This window comes from Spea bombifrons, chromosome 1 (assembly GCF_027358695.1).
Source record: "Spea bombifrons isolate aSpeBom1 chromosome 1, aSpeBom1.2.pri, whole genome shotgun sequence".
Taxonomy (NCBI): domain Eukaryota; kingdom Metazoa; phylum Chordata; class Amphibia; order Anura; family Pelobatidae; genus Spea; species Spea bombifrons.
The window spans coordinates 125,321,283-125,348,982 of record NC_071087.1 but is presented as its reverse complement, the minus strand read 5'-3'; the positions used below and the strand labels follow the sequence as shown (position 1 = coordinate 125,348,982).

General features: G+C 38.6%; 3 protein-coding genes across 6 annotated transcripts in view; 1 reads left to right on the top strand and 2 right to left on the bottom strand.

The window, feature by feature from the left end:
* Positions 1–3,799: 3,799 nt before the first annotated feature.
* On the bottom strand, positions 3,800–13,031 carry ZCCHC8 (zinc finger CCHC-type containing 8). 2 transcript variants are annotated; one of them, XM_053472452.1, is made up of 14 exons: positions 12,839–13,031; positions 11,808–11,850; positions 10,903–10,974; positions 10,545–10,650; positions 10,352–10,426; positions 9,974–10,077; positions 9,061–9,126; positions 8,624–8,684; positions 7,747–7,883; positions 7,405–7,547; positions 7,135–7,256; positions 5,967–6,053; positions 5,148–5,274; positions 3,800–4,743 (listed from the first exon to the last, which is right to left on the bottom strand). In XM_053472452.1, the coding sequence occupies exons 1-14, from the start codon at positions 13,011–13,013 to the stop codon at positions 3,908–3,910; spliced, it is 2,154 nt and encodes a 717-aa protein (XP_053328427.1). In that variant the 5' UTR covers positions 13,014–13,031; the 3' UTR covers positions 3,800–3,907. The 2 variants fall into 2 exon arrangements, with proteins under 2 accessions (XP_053328427.1, XP_053328435.1); XM_053472460.1 differs by having other exon boundaries at positions 5,151–5,274.
* A 466-nt stretch (positions 13,032–13,497) lies between these two features.
* On the bottom strand, positions 13,498–21,489 carry RSRC2 (arginine and serine rich coiled-coil 2). 3 transcript variants are annotated; one of them, XM_053472280.1, is made up of 10 exons: positions 21,331–21,489; positions 20,059–20,215; positions 19,721–19,764; positions 17,473–17,660; positions 17,042–17,173; positions 16,792–16,914; positions 16,153–16,232; positions 15,696–15,928; positions 15,098–15,187; positions 13,498–14,519 (listed from the first exon to the last, which is right to left on the bottom strand). In XM_053472280.1, exons 1-10 carry the CDS (start codon positions 21,334–21,336, stop codon positions 14,340–14,342), a joined length of 1,233 nt encoding a protein of 410 aa, XP_053328255.1. In that variant the 5' UTR covers positions 21,337–21,489; the 3' UTR covers positions 13,498–14,339. The 3 variants fall into 3 exon arrangements, with proteins under 3 accessions (XP_053328255.1, XP_053328265.1, XP_053328260.1); XM_053472290.1 differs by lacking the exon at positions 21,331–21,489 and adding an exon at positions 18,966–19,043 and having other exon boundaries at positions 17,473–17,682; positions 20,059–20,137; XM_053472285.1 differs by lacking the exon at positions 21,331–21,489 and having other exon boundaries at positions 17,473–17,682; positions 20,059–20,197.
* A 3,166-nt stretch (positions 21,490–24,655) lies between these two features.
* Positions 24,656–27,700, top strand: part of KNTC1 (kinetochore associated 1) — a 41,218-nt gene continuing 38,173 nt past the window's right edge. Inside the window, exons 1-4 of the mRNA XM_053472199.1 lie at positions 24,656–24,797; positions 25,497–25,617; positions 25,886–26,001; positions 26,597–26,675. Coding sequence (XP_053328174.1) covers positions 24,666–24,797; positions 25,497–25,617; positions 25,886–26,001; positions 26,597–26,675 — 448 coding nt within the window. The 5' untranslated portion in view covers positions 24,656–24,665. The remainder of the gene's footprint in view (positions 24,798–25,496; positions 25,618–25,885; positions 26,002–26,596; positions 26,676–27,700) is intronic.

Sequence of the window (27,700 nt, the reverse complement as noted above, 5' to 3'; positions counted from 1 at the left end):
TAAAGTGATGTTTTTGTGCTTTTTCTGCGCACTCACTTATTCAGCTTTACCAAATGCGGATCTCTTCCAGTTAAATCCAAGGATACAGAAAACAAGATTAATATAAAGTTTCTAAAAATATTTTTTAATAAATATAATATCTTACATATGAAGTAGATTGTCCCCCAAAGACCTTCATAAATCCAAACCAAACCCTCTTCGGGGCTTCGACCGGGCGATATCATTACTACAAGGTTATCGCTGTTCTACACGTTAGCTTGTTTCATGTTGAAATTATTACATCCGGTATCAAAACAGGGAGTGCAGATATCCTGTTTGATATATATGCGTATCTCTTTAGTTGTGTGTCTATATAAATAAAAGATGTATAGGTATAAAGTCCTACAATGCATGCAGAACATAAAAAGGGTCTAGATCACTAGGTTCTATTCACAAGAAAAAGAATCGACAAGAGATTGTGTTTCAAATCCTCAATTTCGTTATATAGTATAAAGGTCCAACCGCAATGAGCTTTTGCTTGCGGTGGGAGCTTGGCTGGCCCTGTATAATGTATTGTAAAATCAGTTCTTCAAACCCTCCTCGCACATTGAATTATGCATCACATGCGGGCAGCTCAGCCCTTTGTGCTAGAGAAATTTGATAGGGATGGCCTTTGGTGAAGTGGGAGCTTTAAATGACATCCCTCCTGCAAATTCTCCTGGGAACTGTCTCTTTAGTGAATAAACCCCATTGATGATACGTGCATGCATACAATCGTGGAGGTCGGATGGGCCTCACCTCCTGGACACAGCTATGAATAACCGAGAAACTGCTGCTTCATGCTGCCACTCATGCCTCTTCCTTAATAGAGCGTTGACGGTATCATCTTCTATAGTTAGACAGGGGGACAGCACTCGGAAACATTCACTCGCTCTGACGTAAACCTTTCCACATATCTGTAACACGTAACTTTTTATATTCTGAATCCTAAAAAAAAGAAACGGGGCACGCTTTTCTGCTTCATATGCAGTGCATCGGATGGAATCCTTGTGGAGAAGCTAATAATCATAATTATAATAATGTACAAATTAATATAAAGCCCAAGCAGTCTATGGTAGGAGGAACTAAAACACGCGTTGGTTGCAATCTTTACTACAGATATCTTAAGAAAGCAGTCATTTGAGCAGTGCCAACAGCATATTTTTTGATCTGGAGGGAGTTTTTTTCTAGTGATTGGGCTAAACATTTATATCGACAAAAAAATGAATAAGGCAAGATGTGTGTTAGTTGGAAGGTGTGTAGGACAGATTTTTCACTAAAGTAGAAGTTTTTCAGGAAAACTGAACTCTAGGTAGACTAAATAGATACACAGACGCAATGGTAGCTAATAGATGGAAATGTACTATGCCTCATAATTGTTTGTCAGCATCTGGTACGGAACAGGATGGCTTTTGAACCGCAGGTGGAGATACAGATTGGAAATCCTGATCTAAATCATATAAAGGCATTGGAATTTTTTTATTTATTTTTTTTTAAATACAAAGTTTACATGATTGTCTGTTACCACGCACGGTTTCATTGATGGGTAACTAAGTTTGGTGAGAAGTGGATCAGAGGAAGAATGACCATCAGGTAATATAATCTGATTAAATTCTATAATCTTTTAAACACATCCAAGGTCACAACAGACACAGCACCAGTCCACATGGTCTCACAGCACGATTCTAGTTCATGACAGCTGTCAATATTGAACGTATGTATGACATTGTATAGGTAATAGTGTATTAAAATCCAGACCCTGTGCAACACAATGACTTGGGTCCCACAAAAATAGTCAATAAAAGAAACACACATTAACAACCTGCTTTTACAATCTACTAGTCTGTAGGTGGAAAGTTAGAACAATGTTTTTTTTGCAGTTAAGGATCTGTAAAAGTAAAAAGTGTCACTGGACTGTTGTCTGGAAGGCTTGCTTTAGCCAGCCGCAACAATGCCTGCTAGTTCAAGAAGGGCCTAAATAAATAATGTAATGGTTATTTGCCATTACAGTACTCTTCAAACCCTCACAAGTACCTAATACCGTTGAGTATTATATTTTTGTGAATTTTGTATAGACGATCAGAACCTTCATTCATTCATTACACCATATTGATTTTCTATTTGCTGTGGATTTAAAGCTTGTAGAAGATTTTCATTTTGATGTAGATAATACATTAAGCTTTTTGCAAACCTATTTTTGAAATTAAAGAGGAAATGCTAAAGAGTGGTGTGTTTCCAACGTATGAGCAGCCATCTCTACCACCATCCCAGAACACAAATAATTAGCAGTAAAGTATCAAATTATGGAATATCCTAGAGATGCTGTATATGGAACATTGCTATCGTACTTATCTCTTCAGTTAAATACGTTTTGCTACTTAAATCTGGCATTTTTATATTTTGTGCAGTCATTTTATTTCACTCATGGATCAGCCTCAGACACTACATGGTACACAATCTGAAGTCTTTGTATGCACCCAAAGTATTGGCAAGCCCTATCCACTGTTAAAAAAAAAAAAAAAAAAAAGTATACAGGAAGGCCACTGCTGTTTGGTAGGTTCTCTGCACCTGCTGTCAGCTCACGTCCTGCTTTTTTTTTTTAATGGGTTTGTCCCCTCTCCCCTGTTTCGTCTTTCAATTTTCCACTGTCCTTGCAACTCTTATATGTTGTCTGTTCACTCTTATTGGCCATCAGTGTTGAACTAAAGTTTCATTTTTTGTGTGTTTTTTTTTTATTTTTATTTTTTTGTATGTACATTTGTTGCCTGTTCACAATGTTTGATTTGGAATTTACTGTATATCTTCCCTTTTTATAAACCCAATAAACCTTAAGTGACAAAAAAAAAAAGATGGCATTTTTTGGTTTTAAAGCATTTACATCATTCATGGATATTTGTACTACCAAACACAACTATGTTTGTAGAACCATCCCCCACATCAAGAAAAAAAAAGTGAAGATTTTTCATAAAAGTATTCATTGTACCGTGTTACTTAAAATGTTCTTTAACCTTAGGTATATTAATGAATTATTACCCAACCAAATGGGTAATTTTGTATAAAATCAACAAGACACGCATTCATAAGAAATCTCATTTATTAAACCTCTGTACACAAAGGGCAAAATATCAGTACAGCAAGTTCATGAGAACGATCTTAGAAAAGGGTGGAAGTGACATTAAAAACGGAAAAGCTGGCTGAAAACTTGGGTATAAAAATATCTTTAACAGTGACAATAACACTGAATTGTTAATATGCTCTGACAGTCTGAAACCAGAGTAAAAGTCTGACTGTTAAAAACACTGAATATATTAATCCGTTTCATGGCATGGGTCAGAAGACAAAACTCAAGATAAATTTACAGGTTAAAAAGAAAAAAAATCCCGCCCTACTAAATTACAGAAAACTTAAAACTGCAAAGGGGTTTATGAATGAAATGCCCAGAAGAGGTTACCCTGCATTTACATTCTCTGACATCTCCACATAAAGCACACATCTTTGTCAATATGGAGTATATAATAAAAAAAATTAAAAACCCTTATACATCGTGCTAGACAGTAAGCTTGCAAATGTACGATTGAGAAGATGCTAGCTATTCCACCAGCTCCGCGTATAACCAAAATGTTATACTTTACCTGAAGCCAATCTGGTGATTCTCACATTTTTTGTAGGGCAGGCCACATTAAATAAATTAGGCGGTTACAGGCAGAAAAATCAAAGAATATATGCCATAATTATATTTGTAGGTTTTTTTGTCTTTTACAGCAGATTCGATTAGTTTTCTGTTTTGAGGCATTACATTAACCTAAACGAAAACAGAATACATACTAGAAATAAAAAAAGGTAATAAAAAAAGATAACTTCCCCTTGCAACCACCATATGGGAACGTTACTAAATATTTTTGCCTCTCTGTTGGTTTCTAGGGGAGTTCTTCAGCACATTTCTAAGTCGCAAGTACACACCAGTTGACTCAGCCATATTATCGTATTCAAACGGTGTGATCCCTGCAGCAAACTTGCTCATATCTGGAATGCCTGAGTTAGGGGTGGATGGGACAGAGCAGGCTTCCTCTTCTGTTGGCTCTTCGTTTAATTCTGATCCCTCCTTGTTAATACTTACTGTTGATCCATTGCCCTCTATGACTTTGCAGTCAATGTTATTGTCTTTCTTTGATGGCTCATCATCATCATCTTCAGGTGTTAATGGAGTGCTTTCGTCATCAGGTTTTTCCGCAATAGCCTCCAGAAAAGCATCAGAACTTCTACCAGGCTTTTGAATGCTCCCCTCTCCCTCTGTGACATGTTCTAACTCAGTCCTAGTAGGAGAAGATGGGGCAGAACTTACAGTTAATGGTGTGTGGACATCTGAATCGCTGTTTGCGCTCTCAGCATTTTCAAGAGCCGCCCATATTAAACGTTGTTGCTCTTCCAGCTCTTCTAGAGTCAATGTGTCTTCGTCCATGGAGTCCACCACTTGCGGCTGTGTACTACAGCCACCCCTGCCCTGAGCCATTGGAGAAGCTCCTGTGGGGGTAGGTGGAGGTGTGCCTTTAGGAAGAGGCGGTGGAGTAGGTGTTGGTGGAGGGGGCGGAATAAAGTTGGGTGGTGTAGATGGCGGTGTTCCACGTGGCAAAGGGGGTGGAGTACCAAATGATGGAGATCCAGGTGGAAGAGGGGGCTGAAACTTGAAACCTTTGTGAGGAGGAGAGCCATAGCTCATGTCCACATCTGTAAAAAAAAATAAAACATAAAACATTATTTACAGAAATCTCACAAGGAGAAAACAAAAGATGTGGTATTGTTGTTGTGACCACTGTTTTTAGCCAGCTATAGCATTTGCTTTATTTCAATCAGTGTAGGTTTGAAGATACTTAGATGTTTACGTGAGGGACAACACGAACTAATCAATTTCCAGTCCTTAAGTTGCTGATAGTTGTTGACTTGGGCATCTTTTGTAAGGTACAAAGAGAAAAAAAACTTAATGCAGAATAATCACACAAAACTGGGAGAACTGGATGTTTAGTACAGTGATGTATGTATAACGTGGGTTTCTAAAAAAGTAAAAACAATATTGTGTGAGTTTATTTAGCGTCTAGGATTTGGGGAAAGTGACTTCACGTTAAAAACACAACTACCTGACTCTACATCCATATCCACTGGGGATTCTTCTGTGTGATTTCCAGAACTCTTTGCCTTTTTTCTTCTTGAGGACCCAGTCCGAGAGGAAGATGCTCTTTTGTGGTTACTATTTCGGCTTTGCTAAACGAAAAAGAAGAAAAGTGTCACTACGAGTTGGCATGTTTGTACATCAGCATCAATATTACAAACAGGCAGAGTGAACAAATCCTGGTTAAGATACAGAAAGTTATTTTTTTTTAAGTCATGTTTTAATGAATTTTAGCCAACATTCATTATAGGATTACAGCTTTAAATATGATCATCTATGAAATATAGGGACTTTGTACTGAACTCTTGAAAGTAAGGAATATGGAAAACATTCCAAAAAATTATTCAAGCATTTTTTCCTGCATGTAGTATATTTTTTATTGTCAGTGGAGTACCTAACATTTTGTGCCAAGAACAAACCAAGCCTAGTGGGGCAGCACTATGGGGCAGTACCAGCCTGTGCTGATTTATTCTAACAAATACAGATATTTATTCCAACAATGCATGTACGTGATGCCATCTGTGGCTAAATCATTTAGCCAGGTCTAGAATGTGCACACGTGGCACAGTCGTGTGCTCTATTCTGATCTCTGAGATGCTTCCATGCTGTAAAAACCAACTTCTCAAGAAGCATAGGATCAGGGGCAGCATTTACATGAAACAAATACACGATACTACTTGATGATTTTTGTTACATACGTAGTCCTTGCAGCCATAGGACGATAACACAAGGATATAAATATGACAGTAGTATGCATTTAATGTACTGCTCAACAATTACTTACTGCAGGAAAGTTGTGTGTCAGGTACTTTGCAAAAGCCTCTTTGTGATGAGCCGGCTGCATAGGGATCGAGCCAAAACTTTGCCAGTCCTGAAAACGTGAACATGTGTGAGAAGCACAGAATGTTTCAGAATTTTACAATCCATTATAGTGGATATAGCAGAGCGCCCACAGTGCAGGGCTAGCGCCTCCATTTCTAGAGACAGCTCAATGGGATGGCCGTACAAGCCATAAGTCAATGGGCTTCAGTCACTGGCACTAGAGGGCCATCAGGGGAGTTTCCATGAGTTATTGTCCCCACTTCACTATTCATTACGAAGGGCCAACACTAGCAGGCTTCTCCACCAAGATGGGATGAGCTGGCCCTGCTTAATGCATAATTTAATAGGCGAGAAGAAATTACAGTATTTCAATCTGTGAGATTTCTTTATATGCTATACAGAGTCAAAGCTCTCTTTGTTTGGACCTTCAAAATGTATAGGGGAGTCAAGGAATTTGAACCAGAGTGCCCCCTTTAGTCAACAGACCCCAGTGAGTGTAATCTTACTTAGAAACAAACCTGGAAATCCCATTCATATTAACCTCTTCATGACCAGACTGTTTTTCAAATTTTGTATCCTTTCTACAGTGTGTGTGTTTATGTCATTTTATTGTACCCATTAACCTTACCCACACTATATATAGTTTTTTTTGGAGGACAAGGACTTTGAGATACATTTTATGATACAGTCAAAATAATGGTATTATAAAAAATAAAAAATGGTGAAAAATTGAAGGAAAAAAAAAAAGTTTTTTTTTTTTTTTAATGTTTGTACTTTGGGGGGCAAGTAGTACATTTATAATAAAAAATAAATAGCTCTAGCAGGAAGGGCACAAGGTGCTGGATGGTTCCCCCTTTGATGTCATAGTTAGATCACGGAGGTCTATTTTTAAAATCAATGGACAGACCCTATTGAACTTTGTTCTCTGAAAGCAGAAAGGGGCCACCAACTCACTGCCTTTCAATATGGCACTTGCGATCACTCCAGAGAGCGACAACGCAGCAAGCTGTTTTTCCATTTATTTTTTAAATAATGCCTTCATAGCAGTGAAACTATTGCAAATGTAAGCGGCATCTCAGAACAGCACAACATGTAGGAAAAAAAAAAAAAAAAAAAAAAAAAAAACTTACGTCGGCCATCCAGTGAGGAGCAGGTGTATTAAAACCAGGGTAGCTAATTAATTTAGAGACATCATAAGACAGATGTTTATTTGTTCGAGACTCTCCGTCCTCCAACTCGCCATCACTACAGCCTGCAGAAAAGAAAAAATGATATACATTGATGTACGAATCGTACACAACAAGGGGGACTTAATGCTTGTGTAAATAAAAACAAAAGCAAAGAACAACTGGGAGTATATTGAAGACACATACAACAAAAAAAGAATAAAAAGAAAATACCTTTTCCATCATAAAGGGAAATCCCAGAATGCTCCATTTCGGTTTCCTTTAGCCATCCTGGAGGGTAACCTAACTGACGCATCCGATATATAAACGGGGGCAGGCAGCTCTCAGATATACCAAGGGCCTCTCGAAGCTCATCACTAAAATACATAGGGCATTAACTCACATGTATGCCATCAGCACCTCCATTTACAGATCAAACCATAAAGAACTGCTTAAGAACACAAATGGAATTAAGGTTTTTTCATATAAACCCCCCCCCCTAAACTAACACTTATGATGTAAATTCATTAACATATAAACGCAACAAGCGCTGATGAATTAAAGATAAATATTTACCTAATGACTCCAGGTTTATATTTGCCAAACCTCTCCTCATCAGCATGATACCGCTGCTGTTGGTTCTGGCTGCCGGAGTCTCCGCATGCATCCATGAACTCTTTTCTCTTCATGTTGATGTGGGCAAGATCGCGTGGCTGAAAAATCATCAGTTATTACTTATTGTGCAAGATAAGAACACGCTTAAGGATTTATTCACTAAACCAGGTTAAACGCCTAAAGCCAGAGGTATCTTTCTAAGGAAGATGCATATAGTCCGATTGGTCCAAGAGAAGATGGAGCCTTTAGTTGAAGGCAATACTTTTTATAGGGCCAGTGCCGAAACAAACGTAAAGGCATATGCCTTTAGATCAGAAGTCTGTTGTTGAATGGAAAGCACAGCCCCTGATAAAATGCATCACCTTTGACTAAAGACTCCAGTAATATTGATAAGTATTTTGGTTTCATTTGCTAAACACTGAAATATCTGCAAAATGATGCCGCTGCAGTATCTGTTGTATAAAACAAGTTAATGTTCTGCTGACTTGTATTTACTATAAACCCCAAGCTTTCCAGTATGTGGATAATAAACAGCTTAAATGCGATTTATCTCGCTAAAGAAAAACTTCAGAGGTTCAAACGTATAGTCTGTGCAATCTGCCAATCCTAACAGTCCACAGCGGCATTTACTTTATCTTTACGGTTTGGAACTAGAGGCCTTTTTGCTGGGACATGTATGCAGGCATGTAACATACTACAAAGCCTTTGCAAGTTTTCTCATTTGCTATTCAAGCATTTTAATCCAACGGAAGTTGAATTCTCCAAATTGAATAGGGTCACGTTACCATACATTGTAAGCACCATCAACATTATTGAAAAGTAGGATGATATCCCTTACTTTTGAGCAGTCCCTCATCTGATGATCCTCTGAACCACAATTGAAGCAGCATGGTTTTGGTCTAATCAACAAAACAAAAAGTTACATTAAAAGCAAAAGGTATGGAAAATGTATATTTATAATATGTATCAACAGAAGCAGATTCCTACTACATATAAAAACACCAAATGGCAAAATTGTCCACTAATATTAACATCACAGATTCTTAGACTTCTGACCGATCGATCTCATACCTGCTACAAGCGTACATTTTTGGTATTTTGGTTCTTAATTTACTCCTCGTAAACCCTTCACATTTAAACAGGAGAATTTCAAGTATTTTAAGAAAGAATGCGCTTGTACAGTCAGTCTCCATATCACCGTGTACATTTTTTTTTACACTTTTAAAACCAAATTAAACACCAGGCTAGTTCGGGGGGGGGCAGACATTTACAAACCTCTTTGCCTTGACTTGTACTTCTTGCCCATCAAGAGAGACAATCTGAGTAAAAACTTGCTGGTATCTTTATTGGAATATATTAAGGGCTCTTAAAGAATATTGAAAATATATTCATACAAAAAAAACGCAGCAATGAAAGCCAGATAATATTAAATACTTAACTGATGAAAAGAAACAAACTAATTAGATCCTTAAGGACGGGACAGAGAACATCCACAGAATGAGCTACTGGGAAAATAGATTTGATATCGGGATGGGGTAGAAGGTGAAGAGAGACATACACAGCAATGATCAGAAGGCATGCAGCGGAGGGAGGAAAGACTCTAGTACTTGGCAAGAGGCTTTATTCATCATATAGATTACACGAGAGTACTTTAGAACATACTTAGTTTTCTTCTATTGATATGAATTTCGGGGATATGTGTACTGTTTTTGAAGTAGCTTCCTAAAGGGGGACTCCCACCTGCCTTTATTAAAGCATTGAGTATGTAAGTAATACCTATTGCTTTTTTTTATGTTTTTACTACTACTTTTTCTTTTTGAAAGTGTATCTATAACTTTAACACTAATACTCTTCACAGTCCCCCCATGTGCTCAGAACACTGCAGCAATGACGTGTCACACAAGGTAGCGCGTGACATCATCACGTAGGTACGAAGGCCGCGCGTTCCAGAAAAGGCTACAAATTGCGGTCCTGTTTTCCCTCCATTACCATTTTTTTTTTTTTTTTTTTTAAACTTAGTGTTTGTTTGATCATCGGTGCCAGCTATACTGCAAGCCCCCTCTGGCAAAGAATATGCTAAGCAGAATTATGGGAGAATTAAAGAAAAATATGGCAATTCTACTGTTTTGGTACAAAATATAAAGTTACCACTGAAAAGCTGTAACTGAAGTTTATTTTTTTAGGATACTTTGGGATTTCCCATCCTTCTGTCATCTGGGGGTTTTCATTTAATAACGGCTGACCAAGCTTATCCAGACAAAAATTGGTAAAATACAGAACACTGCCGACAACCTGCAAAACAAGAGAATTTTACCATCTGCTATGCACTACGTGAAGCAATCACATGCGGTGATTCTGCAAAGGGACGGCACAAACGTTTTGCATTTTTAGACTGGGATAGGGATGCAGAAACCATTTCTTCTCCGACAGGCCAGGTCTGTTTGCGTTATGTGATGCATTTAAAAAGCAAAGAGAGCAACCAGACAAAACCAAAAGCATACATTTTCCCCCTCGTTACATGCCAGTATTCATCAAACAAAATATTCTTCTTAAACGCAAAACTCACACTGAAGGCATCTTTTATTTTCTTAATTGTATCCACACTGGAGCAACCATTTTCTTCTAGTAGAATACTAGACGGCTAAAAGACAGAAAAAAAAGAAAAGAAAATTAAAAATCTGTAATTTCAACACCAAAAATGTTCTTTTATGTTAGCATTGATGATTCACTAACCGTCCTTTCAAAAACCGAGACATTACCTGGGGTTTAAGATTAAATGACGTTTTCTCGGGATTTGATTTTTGATGCTCTTCATACTTTTGAGTTAAATGTGTTATAAAATCTTCAATTTCTTGATGGTATTGCCTGTGTAAAACATGAACTCAAATTATTTCTCCAGCATGTTTCTTTTGGAAATGTGTAGTACATGATCATAAACCACACAATATGATCCACAGTCCATACATTTAAATTAATGGCAGCCAGGGATAAGGGGTAGTGAACCACCTGCTAGATGTAAAATTAAACACACATAAATATATATGAAACTAAAATGTTTCATTATAGCATGTAATAAGGTGCCAATGCTTGTAAGAGGCGGTTATAATAGAAACTTACTTGGAAACCACGTGGTTCATGAATAAGATCTGCAACAAAGGCCCATTGAATTTATCATCCAAAGACAGACCGCTAAAAGGGGAAAAAAATGGCAAATTCAGGACCGTGGTACTATTTTATTTACAAAACAAATTATAGGCTGTTTCCTATAGAAGAGACAGCCTATAACACACATACACATATATATACACACACATATATATGTATATATGTAAGAAATTGTAATGTGTATAGACTGTTAGAACAATCCATTTACAAGCCAACAATGAATTAACGTATTAGAACATGTAATTGTGGGTAAGCTGTCCTATCTTACTGTATGTTACCCAGCAGGGGTACTCCAGACCTTCAAATGAATCCACTAATTACATTGTATCCACCAGATAACTTCAGGAGGTTGATCGCATCACAATACATGCTGGTGAGCAAAGCCAAATACCAATTAGGCATCAGATCCAGCCATGGGGCCGTTTGGGGACTTCATAGTAGATCCCCCAAACAGGTCCATTGTGCAATAAGGCACATTAGACCTCTTGTTCCTGTACGCAACAGCACTTATCACAGAGCTAATACAGTTTGGAATTAAGAATGTGTATTATCGAAGTTTTCCAAATAGAGGTAGGGAATGTGGGTGGGGAACATAGGGGTGGTAGATAAGTGGAACAGCTTTCCAGCAGAAACGGTAGATGTCAACACGGTAAGGAGATTTAAGCATTGGAGGGATTGGCATACGCCTATCATGAAGCTAAACTAGATCAAGGACCCATTAAGGACCGAGTCTTTAAAAACAGGCAGACTAGATGGACCATCAAAACCTTTAAGCAAAAGCTCTACCGAATCTGCTGGCGTTATATAAACGAGTGCATACTACAGTGTAATGCTATACAAGACAGATGGCATTATACCTTGGTCTGCTCAGCATGGACAGCTTTCTTCTTAGCTCATCATGTTCACATTTTGTTAGGGAAATCTAATCTTGCATATGACTCAGCATGGTGGGAGTCGGAATAGAGCGCTGCTGCATAGTGGGAGTCGGAATAGAGCGCTGCTGCATAGTGGGAGTCGGAATAGAGCGCTGCTGCATAGTGGGAGTCGGAATAGAGCGCTGCTCCATAGTGGGAGTCGGAATAGAGCGCTGCTGCATAGTGGGAGTCGGAATAGAGCGCTGCTCCATAGTGGGAGTCGGAATAGAGCGCTGCTCCATAGTGGGAGTCGGAATAGAGCGCTGCTCCATAGTGGGAGTCGGAATAGAGCGCTGCTGCATAGTGGGAGTCGGAATAGAGCGCTGCTGCATAGTGGGAGTCGGAATAGAGCGCTGCTGCATAGTGGGAGTCGGAATAGAGCGCTGCTCCATAGTGGGAGTCGGAATAGAGCGCTGCTGCATAGTGGGAGTCGGAATAGAGCGCTGCTCCATAGTGGGAGTCGGAATAGAGCGCTGCTGCATAGTGGGAGTCGGAATAGAGCGCTGCTCCATAGTGGGAGTCGGAATAGAGCGCTGCTGCATAGTGGGAGTCGGAATAGAGCGCTGCTGCATAGTGGGAGTCCGAATAGAGCGCTGCTGCATAGTGGGAGTCGGAATAGAGCGCTGCTGCATAGTGGGAGTCGGAATAGAGTCGCTGCTCACAGGATTAATGGACTGTGTTTACAGGGAAATGGGAGTGTTTAAGGGGAAGCAGCACATGTATCGTACAAGATCCGTGCAAACTAACGTAACCTGCTACTATTGGGCTGTAATCCTATGCTACAGCTATCAGCCGCTCTGCGATTGGTCACGTTTTTTGAAGCGCGATTTTAACGAATCGGTTATTTAGGAACATACGATTGCGGTATGGTTTTCATTATCAGGGGGTAGCGGCAGAGATCAGGAAGCGTTGGCCCTAAACCCCTTTGACAAAAGCCTGAAAGCAGTTTCGTTTCCCGGCCAGTAAAAGGATATTCTCCGCTCTCAGTTGGTTTATCGTCTCCTCGCATTGAGCGAGCTGTTCCCGGATCCCGCTGGGCTCCTCTTCATTGTCGGTTGCCTCGTCAAAGCGAAGGTGAACGGGCTGCGCCGGCGTATCCTCATCCAACTGCTCGAACAGCTCACTGCCCCCAAAATCCACCTCCGCCATCTTCCAGCTTCCTGTTGGTGAAACGTACGACGGAGATTTCAAGGGTACGAGCAGCCGCAACGTCCAAGACGCACATCTCTAAATCGCCATTTTGACTGTGGGCAAAAAGCCCTTACATCCCGGCCATCATTTGTTTTGACGGGTTCTAAGGAAATAACGCTATGCTGGCGTTCTGTAATTCTGAATAGAGGAGCCATTAACCTATATTAAAGGAATAGGAAAAATAAATCATCTTTTTTTTATTTTCTTTTTTAAAGCGCTTATGAAGCGCACTCAGTAAACCCATCCGCAATCTTGGCCTGAACAGTCATGTGTATTTACTGTATGGTATTTACTATTCCTAAAACACTAACACCACTTCTGGGTACTGACATACAGCAGACCAGAAGCACCCCTATATTTCTGCTTACCTGTGCACAAGGCCATAGGTTAATGTTTACCAGATACATTTTACGCATACAAATAGTTAGACAGATGGACAACGTTTGTATAGAATGAGCAATGTATTGTTTTATTGTACAGAACTCTATGAGCATGGAGTTATATATTCACACCATCAGCAATAGAATGTGTTTGCAACAACAATTTACAATATGTAATAAAGTAGCAAAAGCTAACCAAATATGGTTAACTGAGAATTTGCCGCGGCAAAACAAACCTATGTACAGAAATGAGGCTATAAAATCTTTCTTGGTATATCAAAATGATATGGAAATCTTTGCTTCTGTCTTGCAGCTTCTTTGAAGAAACATGTTACCATTTCTCTAGTAACAGATAATACACTAAAGCTAACCATAAACCCCTGGAGTTTGGGCTTTCAGGTTTCATTAAGATGTCAGTTCTTAAGATGACTTTCACATGAGTTTAAAAAGAAAAATTAATAATTCCAGAATATACACGTATCTAAAACACTAATAAACAGAATAAACAAATTTTATTAACATCCGGGCATGTTCTGGATCACTTTCTTTTATGTGACATTCCAAAAGTTCTTTAGAGATGACATTAAACCTGTTTAAACAAGTATGACAGGACACACAACTCAACGAACACACCTTGGTATCTCCTTCTATTTGACATTTGTGTTAAGTAGAAAGTTCTAAACTAAAATAAGTTTCCTATTGACATTTTAACTGTAATGAAAACTGATATAATCGCCACTAACACCAGAATCACGGATATATTTACAAAATGAATGTTCTTTCAATAAGTTAAAGTCAATGCAACATCCATGCAAGCTAGAAGTCCAGCTTTTTAAATACAAGAACATGAATTATTGACAAGTCCAGAGTGGTAAAGACTGTTTTAAAACTCCCCATCCCGTTTTCACACTGTATCCATTCCTCGCATTGACGATGTGAAGCCCAGACCCATCCCCCTTTGCGTATGGGTTTGCGATCTTGCCATTTCATACTGTGCATCAAGGTTTCGAAAAACTTCTTCTTGCTGCTTAAGGGTTTTGAAACTTTCGGGGTCAGCTCTACTGGTACCAGCCTCTTCTTCATTCTAGAGAAAGAACAAAAATATATATTTAACTCCTTGCAGTAACAATTACAAAAACACTACACAGAAACCTTTGCAACTGCGTTGTAGCATTCAACAGTTTTACCTTTAAGGAGAATTACAGTAGAATCAATCAATCTAGCAGAATATATCAGGTGCTACGAATATGGCAACGAATATAAATCTGTCATTTCTGTGATACAGGAGGGATATAAAAAGGGATCACATTCCCTTGTTGTCTTCATGAAATCAACTGTGTTTTCCAAACCAAAATACAACGGAAAACCGCTGTATGATCATGGCCAGCACCCTCTGTCATATCTCTGGTTAAGGCGCTGGGGAGAGTTTAATCTCCATTCTGCTAAAGATTTATGCAAAAGCAAAAAAACTACGGTGAATCATGCATCTTCACGGACATTTTACAATCCTTTCCGTTTTGTCTTTCACACTATTTAGAGAATTAACATGAACACTTCAATTGCTTTCACTAATATTGTATATAAAGCAGAACAAGTGGAGTACTGATGCTGCCTGATTGGGTGTAAGAAGTGATAACTGTCAGTACAACATCAATTACTCACCTTTATGCCCATTAATTTCCTAAATTTAACATTTTGGTCCTTGTTTCCAAAATTTAGCTTCTCCCAAATTTCTGCAGTTTGAGATTTATCCTACAGAGATAAAAGATAAGGATATTATAAAACAAAATTATGGTTATTGTGTACAAGTATTTCCATAAGCTGTGCATAAGCCAAGGTTTCTAACAGTTACAGACTGTTCTTCCAAAAACACTTACTTTACTAGGTTCACAACCAAAACCTGACGTTTACCTAATAACTTTCTCTACTCTTAAGTAAATTTCTTGTTAGTGCCTGAAAGCTAAAACAAATCAATGTGCCAAAATGCCAATATCTACATAGTTTGGATAAACACATTCTAAAACAACCCATTACTTACTTGATATAGCCAAAATTCTGGAAGATTGGTAAAATCATACGATACTCCCTAAATATGCTATTTTACAAATATCAATCTTGATTTAGAAAAGTGCAAGAGGAAAACTAACAGCTCCTGCAGCAAGCCTTCTAGCAAATTTGGAAGATTCTGAATAAACCTATTGTTTAACTGCAGGTTAAGCGTTTAATGAAACCACTAAAATAAAAGTTTTTGTATACATACCCCTTCCTTTTTGCCTTGCCAAAGCATTTTTCGTTTTTTTTCTTGTTCTGCAAATCTCATTGGATTTACAGCCGTTGGATTGTAATAGCTGGGAACAGAGATACCGGTTTCTGCTAGAGCCTTGGCTTGCAGTGCGGCCATCTGCGCTGCCATTGCAATCTGAGGAGTAACTTGTGTTCCTGAGGCCAATAAAGCTGCCACATTGATGACAGATCCACCACCTGCGGCTGCCACTAAAAAGAAAATACCGAATAGTTAGAAACACTCCGGGACACACACGATATTTTGTGTGCTGGCAGTTTTTTTTTTGTTTTTTTTTCACAATACTGGTTTTAAAAACAATGCTGCAATCTTCACGTGAATACTGTGGGAAACTACATGAAAACATTCATTCTACTCAGTTGGAACTAATGTATTTTCTCATTCTGCCGTTCCAAATAAAGAAATCCAACTCTACCTCCTGCAATTTCTTGCTGTTTCTGTTTTTCAACCATTTCTTTTTCCCGTTGTTCCTGAAGTTTTTTTGCTCTTTCCAATCTGGAAATATAATAAAATAAAAAGAAAAAAATAAAAATAAATCACGATATCCTGCCAGCATATTTAAATATAATATTCCTAAAGGAGATTCATTAAAAGGAGAGTTGTGGTTCCAATGTTTTGATGTCACTATAGATTATGAAGGTTTAGCCTGTGATATTATGATGCCGAACGAGCTTGTTTGTTTCTGTATAAAGCATAGCTGGATCAGTGAGACTTCTTTAAAGTCTTCTTGCACATTGAATAATGAGTTACAGGGACAGATCTGCCTATCTTACAGGAAAAACCTGCCCTACGTTGGCCCTTAATGAATAGCGAAGTGAGGGAGTTGAGATCAAAACACTTCTGCCAACTGTTTAGCAAATAAAACCTTAATTAAAACCTTAATGTATTTGCAACCAGTTTGAGAGCCTGAACAGCAGTGTATTTTAGACTATCCTTAAAGCCAAGGGGTTTTCTGAGCATTCTTATTTTACATTAACATTTATAAATTGTAAATCCAGGAAAACAAAAGTAGGCTTTATATCCTCCTCCACCAACAATCATCTACAATATCTACCGTCTTGCTAGGGCTTCCTGTGCATCCATTGCAGTGTTTCGGCCTCGGAAAACTGGGGGACTTGCCGACCGGCTTAGACTCCTACTGTGTCGTCGAGGTTTTTCAATTCTTTTCTTTTTTTCTCTGAAAGAAGACAGTATGGAGCGGTCAGGACTGGAAAGTCTAAGTGTGCCACACACACTGGTGCAGAATAAACGCGCTCATCTATTCTCCTCGTTATTTTTATAAAAGGAACAGAACTGCCGTTTACCTGCTTCTGCTGCGGCTCTTGCTTCGATGCCGGTGTCTGGATCTGGAATTTGAACGAGTGCGTGGGCGTCTTCTCCTTTCCTTACTCCTCGAACGTGACCTTTTTTTCTCACGGCTTTTACTACGATGACGCCTATAACATTGCATAATTCTTCATGAATCATTTTTGCCGTCTACTAAAGGCAGGTAAGGTACAGTGTAATAGAGCAAGGAAAAAATAAGCCCCCAAAAGGAGAAAAAGGAGATCTACTGTGCTGTAGATCGTGCCATAATAACACTACACACAAGAAAACAACAGCATAAGCGGTGCTCACATTAAGTTATATCCACGTCTTTCAAAGCACAATGAGATATGGGGATAGAAGAAAAAAATAGCCATAGAAGGGACGATCCCAAAGTTTAACTATGAAAAGAAAAAGAATATCTACACACCTTTCACGTGATCGAGATCTGGAATAACTTCTCCCCTTGGATGACTTCTTTTCTTTTCGCCGGTGCCTCTCCTCCCCATTTTCAGATGAACTGAGTCTCTCCCTCATTTTTTCAGAATGTTCTTTATCAATGTGGTCATCAGACCTATGTTTCTTGGATGACTTATCTCTAGACTCGTGTCTTCTTCCCTGTTTTAAGAAGAAGTTGGTTCTTTCAGGAAAATAGTGCAACAAAGAGAGTTAGTATGGGTGTCAAAAGACGACATACTATCTTGTGAAGTAACACAAGTAACCTTAGAATTTTGAACCAAGTTTTCAAATTTGGGCACAATGCGGCCAAAATAACCAACACCGTACAGCTCTCATATACTGTACAGATCTCTGTATAAAAAGTACTGCATCCCTTTCTATTTTATAAGAGTCCCATGGCTCTTGCATTATAGATATATGTATGGCACTGACACCGATGTGCTTTATACATTAAGTAAAAGTGCACTACCAGTCCCGTAAATCTGCTGAACGCAAGAAACTACGTTTGGTGAGATATCACCATTCGCTATTTTTTTTATTTTTATGATTACGTGTGGCAATTTTCTTTACCTTTCTATAACCTCATCAATGGACATATTTGCTTTAATGCCGAAGATGTTTTTGTAACGTTTGCTATGGCAAAGGAGTCTCATCTTAAACTGTCCTTTCGATAACCTCTCATTTTAGGCAGTAAAGCCTCCATGTGACTTCTAGTTGCAGTATTTGCAGTGAGCATTCTTTTTAATTTGTCTACATTCCAACTGTTTCCTATACATTGAAAAAGAATGTGCTGTGATTACATAAAAATACAGCTACTGTATAATAGCATATTACAGGTCCACTGGACAGGCGTAGATCTGTAAAGTAAATCCATACAGAAGCTAGTTTTGGAAACCACGTCTAAAGCTCTATTTCAACTGCTTTATATTTAATAACTAGTGTCTTTCAGTGAAGAAATATTATAATCCTTAAAGTTGCACTTTGCCAATATCAATGCTGTACACCACCTACTCAAAACATATCCAGAAGCAAATCCCAGGCCACCTTTGGAGCGTTCTGCATAAGAGAGGTTTGTGGTTGACCGAGTACTTATTACATTAGACAGGCTCAGCTCTGTATTTTGGCATCCCGTGTAATACAAGTTTAGTTAAGAATGTAATTTTATGCCTTTGGGAGATGACCCTGTAAATACTGTAAAAAGAACAGGGCTAAAGCCAGTTAACGTGTGCTGTGATGTATCATTACATAAACAAATAATCTGGAAAATATATACTAAATAACACAGTAGAGATATAGTTTTCAGTGTGTTAAGTACCCCCCAAGAGGCACGTGTACTTTAACACAAACTATCTTGAAATGCAAACAGCTTTGTGTCCATGCAACCACAGAAAAAAAACATCCTTAAGACAGTTTAACGTAATATATTTAAGAAGGTAAACAGGACGTTGAACCACTGATAGTTACCTTATCATGAAGTAGGCTTATTTTTTTGCTATCTGAGTCTGCAGCGTCTTCAGTTCAGTCTCTTCGTGCTTTAGCACGCTGAGTATGATTTATTATAGAAATGTTATCATGTGGTCTAAGCAAAATAAGCAGTTTTAAGTAAAACGCTTCCTATTTCAACTCATCACCAAACACATTTTATAAATCTGTATTAGTGAGCCGGGATCATCTTGAGCAATTGGGATAATAAAATAAATAAAAATAAATTAAAATCCACAAACGCCAAGATGAAATTAGCTTTCCCCATTTAGCCAATGTTGCTGTCCCACGCAACTGTGAGCTCACGGAGGAGCAAGTGACTAAAAGCAATATCAATAACATCTTCATTAGACCATCTACATTCAGTCAATGGAAGATGCAAAAGGGGCACACATACAAACTGTAAAAGTAAGGTGGGTGCAAAATATTATTACAGTCACAGTTCCCCATGCAAATACTTAAACGTATAAATCATGGGGAAAGAGTGCTGCTACAGAAAGTATATTCAAAAATTAAAGATTTGTTTTTCCAAAAACCTCTAGAAAATGATTTATATATGCTGCTGAAATGACAAATGTTGCAAATCTAGCACAGAAACAATTGTCAAGCACCGTTAAAAGATCATGGCCAAGGGTCCAATGACCTTTATAAGTATGTACTTACCATGTAGTAACATAACTGAATACACATACACACATTTAGCTTAAGGTACCCATACACTAGAAAACACTAATTACCTCTTTGCTTCTGCTCCGACTCCTGTGTTTCTTCCCATCATAATCTATTGGGAGAGAACAAAAAATAGATGTATGTCATTTAAAATGCTGCCTTCCTGGTATTATTATATTCAAGATAAACTGTCAACATGCCAAATCAATTGAATAGAGAAATCTTTGTAAGCATGAAGCGAAGTCGATGATTGAAGGAGAGGAAACACGTTAGTTATGTAGTTGCTACAAGTGACTCAAAAGTTTCAACGTAACTCAAAAGAGCAGATAGTTTCAATAAATGTAATACAGTTAAAAACGTAGGTGACAGTCCCACCATATGCACAGTCATTAAAAATAAGTCATACCGGTCTTTCGTTTGTGCTCCCTTGAACGCGAGCGTGATCTTGAATAATGATGTTTTGAAGTCCTGGGGGATTTTGATAAGTCACAATGATCCATTGGTTTTTCTAAATGAGGTGAAAGCATCTCTGGGGAGCACTCGTCATGTTCCGCATCGCTGGACTAAATAAAGCAGAAAACATAGATGAAAAATGTACACCAGTGGGTTAAATAAATCATGTGGTCATGTGAGCTGCTTATCAAACCTTAATCTATCTTAACATAATAACGCTGCTTTTAAATCATTAAGGACTTAAATCTAGCCTAGTTGGATGTTAATCAAAAATGAAATTGACCAAAAAGAACAACAAGATTAACAAAAGCAGTAAGAAGAAGAAAAAAACCTTCCAAAATATTACAGCGAACATGTTTTTGGAACAAAAATTGAGTGACAGGAAAGGAAGCATCCATCTAAAGCAATAAAAGGTAAAAGGGATAGCCACCGTCACTGAGACCTGTCTGCCGCTCTGATACGTAGAAGGCATGACAGATGTACGCAGAAGCTGGGAGGCTCTCGGGATGTAGATACATTTACCAAAGATACTAAAAACGTAACGACAACGTATCGGCTTCATAAAGCGCGTTTCGGAAAAAGTAATGTTAGTTATTTGGAAAACCCCCAAAATCAGATATCATATCAAAGTGCTTATCGACAGGAAGGTTTGCCCTGTAAAACAGTGCGTACGGGCCTGCGCCAAAAAAATATACGGGTGTTTAACTTGCTTTTTAGGCTGAATTTTTATTCTTCGGGGAACTTAGCGAGTTCATGACAATGAAAAACACTACCTTTCTCTGAGGGGAAAGTCGCTGGATTCGGCCTAGGGGTACCTCACCCCAACTAGCAAGTACATAAGTATGTTTATTTTATTTGGCTTCATATTCAGCTAGAATGTGGAAAAGGGGACAGTAACTAAGAACAGGCATTGCTGTTGCCTTTTGAGAGTTAATATGGCTCCGGTTTAGGGAGTTGGTCACTATGTATAAAGTGTCACTAATTCTCTACGCAACACTCCGTGTCATTCGCGCAATCTGCTTTCCCTGTCACGTATTAACACAACATAGGGAGATTGAATCTGATATCAACTGGAGACCTCAGGGTCCACCGAATGGAAGACGGAAATCGTTTAATGCAGGCCACTGTGATAATGGCGGAGACACCGCCGCCATTTTCCCTATGTCTCGCAGCGGCCTCCAAACGTCCCCGTCTTTAGTGATAACAATCTAGCGTAAGTACTCACCTCCATGAGTTGCTGATGTATACAATGGCCTTCTTGTTACCGATCACCTCTGTAAGAAGGCGAACAAACCAAATTAAAACAAACACAAGATACAACCACAGACCGCGGCGGGTGGGGCTCGCAATCCCGTACGATGAGACACAAAGGAAGCAGCCGGACAGCGGTGCATGCTGGGAGGGCCCGCTGACGTCGCGGCCTGGTGGTTTCCTGACGTCACGGTGTCCAGCCCGCCAATTTCAAGATTGGGAAGCGGCTGGCGGCGGCCGGTAAATGTCACTGTAGTTACAATTTGTTTTGAAGGAGGGTATGCGCGGTGAGGTTCGCATGAGGGGCGTTTAGTGATATGAATGCATTAACTGGTGTGTCGCCATGTAGCTTAGAATGCATGATAACGGTGCTGTCAGGGGTGCTGTGTCTGTCAGGGGTGCTGTGTCTGTCAGGCAGGGTGCATGAAGCTGGTCTTCCCTCATAAACATTTGAGTGGAGGCCAAGCGAGTAGGTCCGTGTTCACGTTATGGAGAGGGCTTTGATGTAAATTTAACAAGCCTGTCATGTGTGGACTATTATACTTATTATTACACAGTATTTAATATTGTTTACTGCTGCTGGCTGGGGTATTTTCTTTATAGAATGGATATATAATCTTTAGTGTATAGTGGCATTCCAATGTTTTATCAGTTATTTGTAGAGAGCTAGGAGTATAAACCCTTCCATCCTTTGGGAAGCTAATAGTTTTATAGAAACATAGAATTTGATGGCAGATAAGAACCATTCAGCCCATCTAGTCTTCTCATTTTTCCTGGCGCAAAGACTCAGACCTTGATCAGCCCTTGGTTTTCTTTTATATTCTGGATAGCTTAATCCCTATTCTATGCATTCCATCACTGCATTAACCTCTACCACATCTGATGGATGTCTGCACCATTTATCTACCACCCTCTTAGTAAAATAGCATTTCCTTACATCACATCTATACCTCTGACCCTCTATGTTTAGATTGACTTCTTGTGCTAACATTTTTCCTCTGAAATAAACTTCCCTCCTATCATTTGTTAAATCCTGTTATGTATTCAAGTTTCTCTCACCTATCTCTTCTTACCTCCAAGATATACATATTGAGTCTTTCCTGATACCTTCTAACATTTAAGTAGCAACCCTCTGAACTCTCTACAACGTGCCAGGCTGTACCCTAGGCTACGTGCCAGGCTGTACCCTAGGCTACGTGCCAGGCTGTACCCTAGGCTACGTGCCAGGCTGTACCCTAGGCTACGTGCCAGGCTGTACCCTAGGCTACGTGCCAGGCTGTACCCTAGGCTACGTGCCAGGCTGTACCCTAGGCTACGTCCCAGGCTGTCACAAATAAAGTCGCTCAGCACTCCAGTAGTAAAGTGAGGTATATTTAATTCAGCCACAAGGGCAGCGTTACAACCTTACGGTCTTTATTGAGCCATGGCAAACGTGAATGCAGTGAGTTTATGTAGCAAAAAACAGGTTAAATACAACAATCGTTAACTGTGTGTGCAATTTAAAGCGACAATGCAAACATCAGATTAAAACAGGTGATTTCGTACACAAATAGGAAGATATTCATTTATAACAAAGTAGCAAAGTGATACAATTGCATCAGTATGAAAAACAATCATTTTATAATATATAAAGGGACAATGTATATTGTGTCAAATATCAGTGATTCTTATTGTGCAGAAATATTGGAGTGCCGTTCTACTATTTCTGCGTGCCGGGCTGTAACCAAGGCTACGTGTCAGGGGTCTCTTGTGTTTTAGAAGTAGGTTAACATCACTGAAATTGATTGGGTGGGTATTTAGTTATAGCATTTGAGTCCAAGCTGGCAGTGCTGATAATTACATCCCCGGATCAATGAAAACCGTTTTCTTTTGCCAACCATTGCATTAACAAATGCTACATGGGTCAGTATGGTAGGGGTAAAGAATATAGATTATTAAGTGCACAAATGCAGTTTTGCAGCATTATGGTATGATGTTCTGTCCGATCCACTGAACCTAATACTTTTATAATTAAATGTAGCAATACATTTATAAGGGACAAACGCATGGCAATGAACCGCTGCAGTGCTGAGTAGGCTTTAGATTCTGCTTGTAGCTGAAGGATGGCATCAATTTATAAAGTTTCTCAACTTAATACTCCATACGGGATAAGCTGAAAAATGCCATGTTACATTTTCACCGTGTATTATAAAAGGTTGCCGTGTCCCTTTATGAGCATAACTAATGCTGCTACTACTCAAACTACTAGTAGTTAAAGTTTGCAGCACTACATTATTTCCCACCCATTAAACATAGGGCAAGTCTCGGGTATCACCCGGTATTCGTCTGACTATGTTCCTGTTTAGGAGTAGATCCAGCCTGTTTGAAAAGACCCGGTCACATTTTGCCTGTTAGTCAGTATTTGGTGGATTGGTTTGCATGTACAGGGGAATTATTATGGTTGGATGGTCTTAACCAAATGGTAGGTTTTTTTAATGTGTTCTCTTTTCTGCAAGGGAGGCTAGGGGACATCTGTTATTTATGGAATATATATATGTGTACATCTAAAACGTTACATGTTATTTATCTATGGAAGCCTCTGTTACATTTACGGTGGATATAATTTACTTTTCTATGTATGAACATAAAAAGAATAAAACTTAATTAACGAATAAATGTGCCATGCTTGCTCTATTCTTCATCAAGCTCCTTAACGTGGGGTATAAATATAATCTGGCGTCATTCTGACATTTTCAGCTGCTCACAATATTGGCTTGTATTGGAACTCCAGTGTGCTAACAAAGATGACAGAGATAGTAAACATGTGCTTGTATTTCTCAAAGGTTTGCCTATTCAGTATTCACATTATAGGGACCCTTTCAAAAATGTGGTGCAAATTCTTTAAATGTGTGCAGCTTTTTATTCTTACATTAATCCTTGATATGAAACAATACAAATGTTGTAACAATACACACATGTTCAACATTGGAAGAAAACAAAAATTTGAGCACTGGTCATTTTTTTTGTTGTTGAAATCTTAGATATTTAATAATATAGAAATATAGTATAAGGAAATGCAGTTATGAAAAACATCAACACTCCTTTAAAGAAATGTCATGGTGTCGCGTTAACTTTGCACCAGCCACTTCACCCTTTTTTAATAAAGATACCTGATGAGTTCATAATGCATGGCAATATCAGTGACCCAAAATGCGCAACTCTCCTGCAACCTTTCATGTTTGTAAATAAAGAATACTCTCTGTGAAGCTATGTACAGTCAAATACATGGATTAAAGGCTTTTTTCTTTGCTGTAGAGAATCACATCCAAAATGTGGAATGACATTGAGCTTTTAGCGAATGATGACACTGGTAGTTGCCGCCTCAATATTGATTCACGACAGGAAAGTGGAACTGCTTTATACCAAGTGGACACACTTCTCAAGATCTCATCGTCAGAGCAGGTGAAAGGAATGTTATATGTCAATCTTCTATATCTAACATTGGATTGCAGTGTTTTTGATAAACTACATAGCTGCTTATAGTTAATAAATATGAATTATGTTTTCAAACTGAAGTAACTTTTTATATATTGTGACAGTGTAAACCCCAGGGAGATGCTTAGTGTGGCATTTGGGAACAGGTGCTATCCAGATCGTAAATATGGGTCCCTGGGGTTTACACTGTCACAATATATATCTATACCGGTATATATTATAAAACCTTTCCTGGATTTTCTGCAAAACATACAACACAAAAATGTATTTGCAGGTTGAAAATATTTTTCGAATTAAAGCACTAGGTATCGTGGTTTGCTGTCATTAGTGGTGGCGATTGTGTGCCTTCGTTAGACAAATCAATGTTGGGTCACCAGTCAGCCACACTCCCCCTTGCATTAGTAGGAGGGGCAGTTCTTCTTGCCCCCAGAAATAGAATCACTACCTCCCTGCATCAAAAGTATTTAGGGATTTGGCATCATTTTCAATGTGTGCGATACTTTTTTCAAAATCAACATTTTACATTGAAAAAGTGTTTTACATGTGTACACGTACATAAAAAGTACAATGTGTGTGAAAAATCTTTAATGTCGATTGGCATATTTTACACTTTCATATACCTTGTCTGTTATACGCTCCTTATCTTTTCGTTCTTCGTCATTCAAGGTGTTATCCAGCCCCAAACTTTATGCCTGCAATTCAAGTGAAGGATGTATAGTTGTCGCAGACAGATCTGTATCACTTCTTGACAGTATATGTCAGTCTCTGCTTCTACAGCTACAGTTTGGTGAGTGTAATATGTGAAGGGAAAGATTTGGAGGTTGTATCTGTTTATATTCCTGTGTCCATTACAAATAGTGTTTTTTGTCTTGTTTAAGAAGCATAAAGCAGTAGCGCTGGTTTTAATCATTATTGTCACAAAATACCATAGGTAAGGGATAGGCTCATGTAGACCTGAAACAAGTTAGCTTATGCTTCTATATGTAATCAAAATAGGTACTTGAACTTTAGAGTAAATGTCCTTCTGTATGTCACAATGTACTTTTTGCTTTTAGATACTGAAGTAGATGTTGTTGGCCTGTGCTGTGAAGGACAATTTCTTTTAGTTGGTGAAAGAAATGGCAATATTCACCTCATTCATGTACAATCTAGGCAAATACTAATTACAAAGGTAAATGCACTTGTTTGTTTCGTGATGCTGGGTCATATTAATAAATAAATAGTGTCTTTTGTTAGACCACTGATGGCTACTACAGTACAGCTTGTGTCAGACGGTAGGTCTCTCTCACTGTGGGATTTTTTTTTTCTGTGTGTACCACTGTTACATATGAACTACACCAGCATTAACGAACCTATGGCACACGTGCCACAACAGGCACGTCTAAAGAGGAAAGTAGGCCTGTTTTTTTTGTTTGTTTGTTTGTTTTTTTAGTACTGGAACCTTTTTTCCTTTGTCAACAAAGCCAGCTACCTCCCTTTTGTGAGTTAGTGCAGGGGTTCCCAAGTTTTTTCTATTTTTTGGTCACTAGATGGAGGTTTGATGTCTGCCTTTAGTGCAATATACCAATGTATTTTATTTTTTTCAGTACACCATTTAAATGTAATCTTTTCTCTTTATTTTTTGAAGGTATTTTAAACTTATTAATAAACGTTAAGTTTTATTATAATCACCCCCTCTTCTATGGTTGGAATTGTATACTTCAGTTTACATATTGATAAACAAAATATTATTTTCTAGTTTACCATAATCATTTTATTTTCCATAGGCATTGATCCAGGGTGTTCCAAAACCCAATTTTCAAACTTATCAAAAGTTGTTGATAGAAAGAGACACATCTGATGAAGGTTGGTAGAATTGAAATCTGTCTAAATAAATTGTTTTGTTGCAATGAATGATTTGTAAACGGCCTCATTATTTCCTTTGATTTAGTCTTACAAAAATTATTCTATACACTTTTTGCACTTAATTTTATAAAGGTTCTTGAAATTAATTTGTGACTGCTATAGGCAGATTTTCCCCCCATAAAACTATAGTGCACATTATTGTGCATTTTTTGTCATTGAATGTGCACCTTTGACCCGAAGTATATATTTTACAGTACACAGAGTAGACCTATATAATACAGTTGACAGATTAGGATGAGCTTTACACACACATATATATATAATTTAAATGAAAGTTCTATTGATTTCTTGATTTTTGCTTTTGACTAGTAAATCCAAGCTGTAGATCCAGAAATATTTACGTTTTAAGTTAAGAATAAGCGTTTACACCCCAGTTAACGTGTTGGCTGCAGATGTGTACTAGAGGCTGCTCAGACATGGCCATTGCTCCCCGTGTCGTTACAGGCGATCCATGTAGTGCTAGAGAGCTGCAATCGCTGCTCTGTTACTGCAGGGGATAATTTTTTTATTTAACCTAATAGACCCCCTTAAAATTTCAGATGGGGGCAAGATATCTCAGCCCCTTTATATTCCTCTCATGCCCCATCACCCCCTTCAGCTACAGCAGCTGAAGGGGGTGATGGGGCTATTAAGAGGCCCTTATCTGACCTCTTAATAGCCACATTCGCTTACCTTGGTTCCCTAGCTGTCTCCCACGGGTGCCAGTACGTGAAGTCACGTGATTGGCTTTTGTTATATAATGTGACGGGCTAGAAGAGAGCTTTTATGTAAGTAGGAGATTGGAAAGGACAGTTTTCCGTGTGACTATTGGGTTAGCTATGGGTACAACACATCTGCCCCAGTTATCATTAATCAATGGTGTTATGTGCAGGACAGAATGAAATAGGCTCTGTCTTGTTGAGCAACCATTATCTTACGTGGAAGTGAAAGGTACAGAGCTGGTAAGAGTGCCAGATTTATCGATA

Coding starts and splice junctions, on each gene's coding strand:
- ZCCHC8 (XM_053472452.1), bottom strand. CDS start 13,013: ATGGCGGAGGTGGATTTTGGGGGCAGTGAGCTGTTCGAGCAGTTGGAT. Junction 10,078..10,351: donor AAATAAAAGATGCCTTCAGT/GTGAGTTTTGCG, acceptor CTTGTTTTGCAG/GTTGTCGGCAGTGTTCTGTA. Junction 7,548..7,746: donor TATAAACCTGGAGTCATTAG/GTAAATATTTAT, acceptor TATGTATTTTAG/TGATGAGCTTCGAGAGGCCC.
- RSRC2 (XM_053472280.1), bottom strand. Junction 15,188..15,695: donor GGCAAGGCAAAAAGGAAGGG/GTATGTATACAA, acceptor TTATCTCTGTAG/GATAAATCTCAAACTGCAGA. Junction 14,520..15,097: donor GGAAATTAATGGGCATAAAG/GTGAGTAATTGA, acceptor TTCTTTCTCTAG/AATGAAGAAGAGGCTGGTAC.